The following is an 11,591-nucleotide window of genomic DNA, read 5'->3' on the forward strand; positions in this document are numbered from 1 at the left end:
AATGTCATCAGATATGAACCTAGAGATCCGGCTAAGATACACTCTAGCATCATTATCACCAAAGAGCAAACAAGCCAGTTTAGAAGTCATTTATAGGATGTAGTCGAGCAAAGCTCATGCGTCCGGGGGCAAACAAATGTAATGCGTGAAGAATAAATTTAATGTTGTATAAATTAGGCACAAGAAATCTCTTTGAGGGGCACTGTTGTAAATCTAGTGACACAAACCTGTCCAAACCATTAGTTTTGGAACCTCTTATCAGCCCAACTTGTTTCCGATATGGAAGGAGGTTGATAAAAACCCCGAATGCTGCTCAAACATGTTTCCGTTATTTGCCAATGTAATAGTAATATTACAATTACAACTGGAACTGGGATGGTGCGAGTGGGGGCGTGGAAGGTTACGGAAATGCTCGGAAAAACACGGGGGGCAGCAGCCAAGACAACACTGAGTGCTGAGTAGAGAATCCGGACTAATCTTATCGGCAAAGCCGTGTTATAAACCTTCGTCATAAGAAGCTTAGCTTGGTCATAAAGACCCGAGGTGCGATAAGCGGATGGTAATCGAGGTGCTACTGGCTACTGGATGCGCCGACTTATACGATGGGATTGATATATGTACACGGATGGGCGGATGCCTCAGATAACTGGGTGACGACCGAGCCATCACTTGCCGCCCAGCAGCCCGCGGAGCAACTTTGCTGATTCGAGATGAAGAAGTCCAAAGCCTACATCCTGGAGGCCCCCGATGGCGGCTGGGGAATCCTCGTTTGCATCGGCATGGCCCTGCCCTTTGTAAGTGGAATCAGTCGTGATTTCTTTTTTTTAAGTGAACACGGGACAAGCAGTGCCAATAACTATCCAAGTTACTTTAAAGTTGCAAATATAAGTGCAGTTTAAAAAAAAGAACAACAAACCAATGATACCATACGTTAAAAAAAAACTTTATTTTAGTGAGTGATCCTTATAAATCATGTGCACAGAGTCAATAAAATAATTTCTAAAGTACAATATATTTTACAAGTAACCAATTTGTTGCTATTTATCCATTAAATATGATATCGTTTTTAAATATGTAATTATTATTTTGTTTGCTCTTTTTGTATACCATGTTTTAAACTTTAATATATGTAATATGCGGAACTTGCCGGTATTTCTCCGTAATTTAGACGAGAAACAAAAAAATTTCTTTGTTTTTTTACAATGTGTGATCTTTTTTTTAATAAATTGCCTAAATACATTTTTGTCTAAAAGAATTAACTATTGTTCACATATTAAACCCATCTGCTAATAATATGTATATTTATATCTAACAAATACAATTTTTATACCCTTGCAGAGGGTATTATAAATAAAGTCAGAAGTTTGCAACGCAGTGAAGGAGACATCTCCGACCCTATAAAGTATATATATTCTTGATCACTAGGAGAGTCGATCTAGCCATGTCCGTCTGTCCCTCCGTCTGCCCGTACGTTTCTACGCAAACTAGTCTCTCAGTTTTAAAGCTATCTGCATGAAACTTTCCCAAAAGTTGTCTTTCTATTGTAACTAGTATATAAGTCGGAACAAGCCGGATCGGACGACTATAGCATATAGCTCCCATAGGAACAATCGAAAAACTAAATACAAAAAAAATTATAACTTTGGTGTTTTTTAATTTTTTTTTAGTTTTTCGACATATAAAAATGGTTAAATATTTTAGAATTACGTTTTAAATTTCATCAAAATCGGACGACTATAGCACTTAGCTCCCATAGGAACAATAGAAAAAATAAATAAAAAAAATGTATAACTTTGCTGTTATTTTATTTTTTTTATAGTTCTTCGACATATAGAAATGGTTAAATATTTAAGAATTACGTTTTAAACTTCATCAAAATCGGACGACTATATCATATAGCTCCCATAGAAATAATAAAAATATATAAAATAACTATCTAATAATTGAGCTGCAAATCATCAAAGCTTCAATGTTTTTCAACATATACGCAAGTAAATCATAATTTTAATGTTTTCAAAAGTATTTAATTCTTGCAATAGCTGCAAGGGTATATGAGCTTCAGCTTGCCGAAGTTTGCTTTCTTTCTTGTTTAAATTAAATCAGAAAATATTTTTGTTAAAGAAACTTTTATTATTTACTTTTCATTATTAAAGCGTGAAAAAAATATAGTTGCAATTTTAAAATGTATGACATTTTCGAAGTGAAAAGCCAAAAAAAGTGTATTTGACAAATAAGTAACAAATTAAATACGCCTTTTTTTGCATATAACTACAGTTTTCCCCAAAATTGTTTGCCAACTTTATTTAAATTTTTGATTCATACCTTACGCTAAGGATATGTGACCCAAATATATGCAGCACGAAGTCTTTAGTGATATATATATTTTATAATACTCAAGAGTACCATCTTAGATAAAATAGAATTAGATAGAATAGAATTCTAGAATTTGGCGGTATTAACAAGTCATTAATGCGTGAAAATTATTTAAATTGGTGCTTTAAAATGTAATTTTTTTTGTAGTCAAAATCTCAATAAAATTCTAACACAATGAATCAACAAAAAATTGTGCATATCTTAACATTTTTTCCCCTAAAACTATTTGCTAACTTAATTAATATTTATGTTTTTTTTTAACTCTTAACTATTTTTAAACGAAAATTCGCTTGTATTCGCAATTTAGGGGTAAAAAAGTTTAGTTGTTGTTTTAAAATATATATCAAATAAATTACTGCATATCTTAAAAGTTGTTCCCCTCAAATATATATTTGCTAACTTTATGAGCATTTATGATTCAAAACATTTAGCCCAAAAGAAATGTGACCTCGAGTAATATAATATTATATAATATATAGCCAAGAATATGGCTTCAGATAAGATGGACTCACCTGACTTTCATTTTTCACAGACGAGTGCTTTGGCCGCCTTACCATCGTTTGGCCTTGTTTTCGGGGACTTCCTCAAGAGCATCGGGGCGGAGACGAGTGCCATGGCCATCATCACCAGCGCCTTTTTCTCGTCGATGAGCTTCGCCGGCCTGTTCTCCGGATCACTGTTCCAGCGCTTCGGCATGCGACAGGTGGGCGTTACGGGGGGCATACTGTACTTTCTGGGCACCGGCATGCAGCTGTTCGCCACGTCCACGCTGCACCTGCTGCTGGCCTTCAGCCTGGTCCAGGGATTGGCCTTCGGACTGATTGTGCCCACCTGCTACACGACCTTCAACCATTACTTCGTGAAGAACCGGGTGATGTGGATGAGCTTTGCCCAAACCCTGATCGGCCTGGGAGCGATGCTCTATCCGATTGCGATGCAGAAACTGATGCAGTGGTATGGCTTCCGGGGCTGCCTGCTCATCCTCACGGGTCTGAATGCCCATGCGATACTGGGCATGCTGGTGATGCATCCCGTCGAGTGGCACATGCGCCGCGTGCCCATCACTCCGGATGAGGAGGCGCTCAAGCTGCTGGAGCTGCCGAAGCAGCCGGAGAAGCCGGTGAAGCCAACAGTGGTGGTGGTAAGGGTGCAGCCCGAAACCCCAGTGAAGGCCGTCAAGGATGCGCCAAGTTTCGATGCAGATCCCGTTGCGCGGCGCCTCTCCCACGCCGAGGAGCACCTGCTGCACGTGCACTCCAGCCGTGCCTCGAGCATCACCAGCCTGGGCAACTGGTCCGGACCCGTGGTGGTCAGCGATGCCTCTCCCCAGATGATGCACAGCCTGCAGGCTTCCCGTCGACAGAGCATGGTCATTGGTGGTGGGGCCGCTGGCGGAGGATCTGTAGCCCAGGATGGGGATCCAATCAAGAAGGGCTGGGTGCGCACTGTCGTCGATTTCCTCGATCTCACCCTGCTCAAGAAGCCCATCTACGTGAACATCGTGCTGGGCATCACCTTCGCCCTCTACTCGGACATCACGTTCTTCACCATGCAGCCGGTTTACCTCTTCGAACTGGGCTACAGCAAGGTGAGCTATTAAAAAAAAGCAAATAAAATCCATTTCATTAACAAGAATTTACATTAATGAAAAAAATATATATATTAGTAACAAATTTTATAGTGCTACAAGAACGTTACTGCATGTCAGCGTTTTTGAGAGAATAAACCTCAAAGTGGAAAAATTACAATTTTCATAATTGCTTAACCCTACTAACAGACAAAAGAATTTTTTTTCAAAATTTTTTACTATAAGGTTAAGTGCAACTATTTGGATTTTTAATATTATTTGCTCAACAATTTAAGGCTTTTTTAGAAAATATTTAAAAATATTGAATCCTTTTCCAGTTATTAAGGTTTAAAAATGATAGAAATATTGATATATTTTAAATTTTAGTTTTTCTGGTCAGAACGCTGACGTGGTTGCACATCAATTAAGAACGGCTGATCTGATTTTATTTCATATTTTTATTCTAAAATTCTGAAAAAGAAGTTGTGAAATTTGTATTTTGGAAGAATATTTAACGATAAGATGCAAAACATTATTTTTTATCTAACGACACTAAGGGCATACACAATATTCTAAACATGCATTTAAATACTACTCAGTAATAATTTGTCTTTTATTTAGCACTCCACTATTTATTATTTTGCGGCAAAAGAAGTAGCCTTTAAAAATAAAATACAAAATAGCGTGGCCATTTCTTTTCCGATTACATTTAAATTTTTTTTTTTATATCTTTACTCCTCTTTTCTTTTTTATTATATTTTAACCAAATACAATTTTTGTTTTGCATATAGCTAAAAATTATTAACATAATTTTTTAACTTCTCGGGGCTGACAGTAACTTAAAACCAAAATTTGAAAATGATTTTTATTTTCTGGCTAAGAAATTATATTATTAATGTTTTTGCCAAAACCTTTTTTTGGTTGCTAAAAAGTGTTATTTGCTTAACGTATATTTTTCAGCCGGATACGGCCACTATTATAGCAATTGGAGCAGCCGCCGACTTGACTTCCCGAATTTTCCTGGCCATCACCGCCGTGTGCATCCAAGTTCCCTCGCGATACATTTATTTGGCAGGAGCAGTGCTCACAGTTTTTGCAAGATTCGGTGAGAACATCTCATGGTCAACGAGTTTCTTAACTAATTCCTTTGAATTCTCAAAATTTCACGACAGTTTTTAATGGGATCACAGAGTTTATGGGAATGGCCTGCATTACGGCTGTGATTGGATTCCTTCGCACCTGGCTCCATGTCCCATTGCCTCTGGTCTTTGCCGACTACTTGCCCAAGGAGAGGTAAGTTTTATCAAACTAAAAAGCTCCATTAAATCTTGAAATTTGTGTAAATTTTCCTTCTCTATTATCACTTAATTCAGGTTCGCTACAGGCTATGGCCTATTCATGTTCACCCAAGGCAATGCCATGTTCCTCATTGGCCCCATTGTCGGAATTATCCGCGACAAGACCAAGGACTATATTCTGGTCTTCCATATCCTCAATGGCTTCATGATCCTGTGCGCCGTTCCCTGGGTCATCGAAGTGCTCATCGTAAAGTTCCGGAGGCGCAACAAGATCGAACGCAACAACGTTGATCACGACGAGCTGAAGAACCAAGGACGCAGCGCAATAAGCCATTAAAAAATATTGTTATTTTGTTGTTGTTAAACATGAATATAAAACAAGAAAGGAAGCAAACTTCGGCAAGCCGATGTTTATACACCCTTGCAGTTATTGCAAAAATAAAAACAAAATCTTCAAAACATATGAATTTCGAATTATATGAGTAACCATTTAAAAGCTAAGATGACTTTCACCCCAAGTATTCGATGGTTCCTAGGGCAGCTATATGATATTATTTTCCGATTTGAATAAGATTTAAAAAGTTTTTTACATATTTATATGTCCAAAAGAATTACAAACAAAATTGAAAATTAAAAATTAATTTAAAATTTGTAATGCAAAGAAATAATGTATTCCGCTGGGTTTTAAACAATTTTGTGATATTTTATTTAATTTTATAAAATTTTGAAAAAGCGGTTTTCCATTTTTTAATTACTTTATTTGAAATTGTGGGTTTTAGTATTCGCGTTATACATATATGACTTAATTTCCTAACACTTGCAAAAAAGGAGATCAGAAATAAATCTTTGAAAATTGCTAAAATTGCACAGTATGAAAAATGAATAATTAAACACAATATATATGTATTGTTATTTCGCTGCTATAAATATAATAAACTGTTGGTTAACTTACAGTGTGTACTAAAAAGTGCTTACGAACTGGAGTGGAAACGATAACAGCGTTACGTTTTGAACATTTTTCAAACTTATATGTCGATATCAGCTGTATTAGGGATGGGCGGACTTGCCTATCGATATCAACTGCTTTAAAGAATCGATGAACTCTGCAAGACATTGATATGTCCGATATTTTGAAATCATCGGTATTGGCACCGATGTTTCTCCACCTCTTCGAAACCGACAATTAGTAAATAATATAATATAAACCGGAATACGAGGTGACAATGCTGCAGCAAATCAAGATGCTGGTGCTGGGCATCATCACGCTGTGCCGGCGTGCCTTGTGCTGCTTCTCCAGGCGCCGCAAGCTGAGCCACAGCGGCTCCTCCTCGGGAAACGGGGACCAACTGCAGGCGGTCAATGTGATTGTGGAGCGGGGAGAGTTCTCTGCCGCCGCCGCCTCCTCCGCCGGAAATCCCACGGGTCCGGGTGGCAGGCCGTCCGGAGCGAGGGAACGGGACTGGAACTCCTGGGACGACAGTCCGCGCACCGTGGAGGAGCACATCGAGCAGTACCGCCAGCGGATGGCCCAGCCACCCACTCCGCCCAAGGAGGAACCTGAGCCGGACTTCTTCAGTGTGAGTTGGCACATTCAATACGGCGGTTACACCACCGGTCAGGCTAATAGCACCGCGATTTATATTACGTTTTATCTTCACACTTTGACCACTTACCTACTTACACATGTTTATAGCAAACATTTTTTTTATTTTATTTTTAATGGTCACTGATGTTTGTTTACTTTAAGAATAAGGTAAACTAGGTTATGGATTATTTAAAATGATGTGTGTAATTATTTTTATAAAATACCACAATATGATATGTTGTTTTTCCATGAACATATTAAATTATTGAATTGGGTTTATATAAAAAAATAGTAATTATTTTTATAAAATGACATAATATGGTTTCATGGGTTTTCCTGACAACTATAATATTAGGCTGTAATGATAAGACCTGAATCCAAGCATAAATCAGAATTAACTAAAAAAAATTTGATTTATTTGCAATTTGAAGTTTTTTACTTCTTTAAAATAAAATTTGTATCCCTTAATTTTTAACCTAAAATCTATTAAATATTCCCAGCGAGCCACTTATCTAATTCTTAAGGAACTTATTGCCTTTATTGATTGCACCAACTAAGCTGTCAATCAAAACAATCCTAAAAAAAAAAGTAAAATAATAATTGAATATAAACAGAGTCCATATTTAAACTTAATTTATTGTTAACCATTTAAAATTTCTTTGTGACATAATGATATAAAAATATGTGGATCGTTGTAATTTATCGCATAGAAAAAACAAATAGAATCCTAGTCTACAGAAAGGCAATGCTAAAACTAAATTCTCTTTTGAGAAATATTTTTAAAAAGTTCTAGAAATTACGCAAACTGCATACAATTGTAAATTAACTGAAAAGATTAATGCTATAAAAAAACTAGTCAAGAGATGGAACCCAAAAACGAAATAACTTTGTAAAGAAAACCAATGAATATTTGTTAGATCAAAAAACCCGGTTCAAAAGTTGTAGTATGTACGATTTTTTAAAAAGGTTACACTTAGTCAAAAGATAAAACTCAAAGGGAAAACATATTTTGAAAAGATTGAAAATACTGGTCTCTAATTCGAATTTCATTCCACCAGGAGCTGGCGCCAACCATAAAGCCCCAGATGAAGTACTACCTGGAGGATCCGTCCGCGAGTGCGTCCGCCAGCCAGCCAACTGACTTCTCAAGACTGCAGGCCCAGGATCTGGTGCCCATTAGCGATAATGTAAGTCCAATGTAAGTACCAACTGGGCCAACCATGTATATATAGATATCTCCATTGGCAGGCCGATCTCGAGGACTGGGTGGATGACAATGCCGGTGGCTGGGAGGAGCTGGACACCTCCCAGACCAAGCAGATCCTGCGGGAAAAGCGGCGGGAGCTGCGTCACCAGCGGCAGCCCGCTGCCCGACCAGCCCCGCCCACTGTGGGCGCTCAGCGGCTGACAGACGGACAACGTGCGGCGTAGTTAAAGCTGCACCACCCGCTCCTCCCTCTAATCCTCCTCCGCCTCCGCCTCATCCCCCACTCTGACCATTCCACAAGCAGCAACAAGCGCTTGGCTTCTGTTTTCCTTTTCTTTTGTTCGATTTAGTTGATTGGCCACACGAAATAAATCTTGCCTTTCACTCGCACTTCCCTGCTCGCGGATCAATGGATCAGTTGAGCCACACTTCCTGATGGCTCTGTGGCTTCGGACACGCTCCATTGGCCACGCTCTTATGCCGGAGTCGCCGTTCGCCATCCATAAAAGCAACTGGCGACGACGGGAGCGGCAGCTTTCAGTGCGATGCTGCTGCCGGAGCTGCTGCTACTCGGCTTGGCCGTCTCCCTGGCGGACAGCTACGACCGCACTGTCAACTACTGGGAGGCCTTTGCGCCGGGCAAGCTGCTCCAGCGTCTGGATGCCCTAACCGCCACGGATGTGGTGGATCACTCGAAGGCAGTCAAGCTGCCGGAGATGATGCAGCCCGTGGTCCAGGCGCAGGCGCAAGCCAAGGCGGACGAGGATGTGGATGTGGAGCCGTCGAACGATGATGGGGATGTGGAGCCGTCGAACGATGATGTGGATGTGGAGCCGTCGAACGATGATGTGGATGTGGAGCCGTCGGACGATGATGTGGATGTGGAGCCGTCGGACGATTATGTGGATGTGGAGCCGTCGGACGACGATGTGGACAACCTGAGTGCGGAGACCAGTCACGAGGGGTATTCCGGCGAGGACTACGAGCGCAACTACGAGCAGTTCGTCCAGGAGTACTTCGACAGGGCTGCCGACAAGGACAACCACGACAACGACGATAATGATGATGAGCTGGAGGAGGAAACCCAGGCGGAGGCCAGCAATGTCAAGGATCAGCGCTGCAGGCGGGTCAGGCGCAAGGATGGCCAGCTGTGCGAGATCTGTCGGCAATTGAAAAACAACGCGGTTTCGGAGACATGCAGCTATTCCCATGATGACCAGCCGGAGCAGTATGCCTTTGGCAGTGGCACCCAGTACAAGCGATACCGCCACGATCCAGCAGAGGAAAAGGAAAAGGGCAAGGGCAAGGGCACGGAGGAGCAGGTGGCGCCCAGCAGCCTGTGCGTGCGACGTCAGCAGGACAATAGCGTGTGCTACGCTTGCAAGGACAGCAAGGGTCAGAAGATCGAGCGCTGCTACGATGTGGAGGCCAGGAAGGCCAAGACCAGAAAGAAAAAGGCCTCCTCCTCCTCCTCATCATCATCCTCATCCTCGCCTTCCAAAAAACGAAAGCCGCGCTCCCAGCAATCCCAGCAGTCGGAGCAGGAGCAGCGCATCTACAAGCGCACCATTAGCTACAGCTATGCCCAGGGCACGGATCGGGATCAGGATCAGGATCGGCAGGGGGATCAGCAGGAGGAGCAGCCTCCGGATGGGACAACACACCTCCCGCCAGTGCCACGTCAACGTCGCCGGCGGCTGGTGAAGATTACGCGCCGACGCGGCCCTGTTCCCGTCCAATGATCTTCGTTTTGTTTTGTTTTTCTATCGCCCAAACTCATTGTATTCCCCACTCGCTAGCTTAAACTAATTATTACACACATTTTTTTGTTACAATAAAACATTTTATAAGATCACGTTGCATACTTGTGGGCTAATCAGCTAGCTAAGATTATTAAATTAAAAAAGAAACGAGAACAGAATCCTGAAAGCTAAGACTTTAAAATTGATCAAAGATGCCTTTGAAAATTAAAATTAGAGTAATTCAAAATATTTGAAATCAACAGAGGAACGTCCGGAAAATGGAGCACTCTTAAAGTACTAAATAATTCAATCTACGACCACGTAAAAGAAACAACAATAATTTTGCATACGAATTAAAATTGGTTTAATTCTACACAGAAATAAATGATGAAAATTGTTTGAATATCCTAACACGTAAAAAGTAGTTTTAAGAAGCCTATAGATACAAAAAATATAAAAAATACTATATATATTGGTCATACAATATCAGGAAGAATTGTTATGTGTAGAGCAATTTGAATAGTGGTCCGTGAATTATATCTTTGAAAAGGACTTACGAACAGATTTAAAACATAAGCATTGTGTAATAAAAATGTTAAATAAAAAAAAAAAACAAATACAACACAAATTCAAAATGATCCAAGTGTGACAACGAAAATACATATATTTTGCCATCTCGTTAGAGTCTTCAATATAAGTGCAAAATAAGATTGATTCACAAAAGTCGTTTATAAACGCGTCTCGGTGTTTTCAGCGATTTTCTAATCGTTTATTTGTTATATATATAAAACCACGAACAATTTTTTTACATTGGCATAGAACTGAATGCGACAATTTTCCAATTAAACATACACAAAGACCGGAGGTCCGAACAACATTGACTTAACTATCATTTTTTGAAGCTGTCGGAAGATAAGAGATTTTCAAATCGCCGTTTGGAAAGGGACAGCTAGAGAGCAGTTGAAAAGGTCGGCTAGAGAGTCATTGAAAAGAGATAGAGATATGTGGGTGAGTTTAATTGTAAATGCAGCTTTCGGAATTGTTAACGTTTCGGTTCGACATGCAGTGAAGATCACATCTCTGTAAATATGAAACCATACTCAAATATTCAAACTCGAAAAGCACATCAAGAGTCTGAAACCTATAGACTATAGTTTTTCTATTGTTACGCCGGTGCCTTGTGCGGGAAAAATAACACTGAATATTAAATGTGATCTGAATTGCTTGATTTGCTTGTGCGCTTGAGTGAAGAGCGAAAGATTATTAATATGGTAATCAGTTTTCTAATAGAATTGCCACAGAACCGCATTTTGTGCATGAATTTATATAATTTGATCAATCAACTTTCTTGCGCAGACTTACTCCCATTTCTACGTTCACGATTTATTTTAAATTTATTGATAATTATTTAGTGATAATATTGAATGCTAACAATTATGTATAGATTTTTTCTTGCTGCATACCGTTTTAGAACAATTCGGTACCTAATTAATTATAAACCCATTTGGTTGGTGCTGCCTTTTAAATGACTCGACATATTAATTGCCCTACTTATTTTAAAATCCATAAAATAATACTATCAATTTAGGAGTCTGATTTCAAATGAACGTGCTAAGTGAAGATGGGAGCATGACTGATTGTTGCGGAATAAACAGTATATATTTTTGCTTTAAAAACTTCGTTGAGTTTTCTAACTACACATTTTCGCAAGTTATTCGTTGGTTATATGAATAGGTACATTATAGTTAATAATAGATATCTATAAATTGGCTGGCCTAAAATGTTGATCATCTTGTAAATATGACGGTTATCGTTATTA

At 39.5% G+C, this 11,591-nt stretch overlaps 3 protein-coding genes across 3 annotated transcripts; all 3 read left to right on the forward strand.

Annotated features, from left to right (window-relative positions):
• The first annotated feature begins 625 nt into the window (after positions 1 to 625).
• On the forward strand, positions 626 to 5,701 carry LOC128265759 (monocarboxylate transporter 7). Its single transcript, XM_053001967.1, has 5 exons — positions 626 to 794; positions 2,906 to 3,961; positions 4,901 to 5,045; positions 5,113 to 5,233; positions 5,314 to 5,701. Exons 1-5 carry the CDS (start codon positions 711 to 713, stop codon positions 5,573 to 5,575), a joined length of 1,668 nt encoding a protein of 555 aa, XP_052857927.1. The 5' UTR covers positions 626 to 710; the 3' UTR covers positions 5,576 to 5,701.
• Positions 5,702 to 6,373: 672 nt separating this feature from the next.
• Positions 6,374 to 8,269, forward strand: LOC128265765 (receptor-binding cancer antigen expressed on SiSo cells). Its single transcript, XM_053001974.1, has 3 exons — positions 6,374 to 6,815; positions 7,882 to 8,010; positions 8,072 to 8,269. Exons 1-3 carry the CDS (start codon positions 6,462 to 6,464, stop codon positions 8,252 to 8,254), a joined length of 666 nt encoding a protein of 221 aa, XP_052857934.1. The 5' UTR covers positions 6,374 to 6,461; the 3' UTR covers positions 8,255 to 8,269.
• Positions 8,270 to 8,574: 305 nt separating this feature from the next.
• On the forward strand, positions 8,575 to 9,885 carry LOC128265762 (uncharacterized protein DDB_G0283697). The gene has a single exon (XM_053001971.1). It carries the CDS (start codon positions 8,576 to 8,578, stop codon positions 9,770 to 9,772), a length of 1,197 nt encoding a protein of 398 aa, XP_052857931.1. The 5' UTR covers position 8,575; the 3' UTR covers positions 9,773 to 9,885.
• Positions 9,886 to 11,591: the final 1,706 nt, after the last annotated feature.

The sequence above is a fragment of the Drosophila gunungcola genome, unplaced genomic scaffold, assembly GCF_025200985.1.
Source record: "Drosophila gunungcola strain Sukarami unplaced genomic scaffold, Dgunungcola_SK_2 000153F, whole genome shotgun sequence".
NCBI lineage: Eukaryota > Metazoa > Arthropoda > Insecta > Diptera > Drosophilidae > Drosophila > Drosophila gunungcola.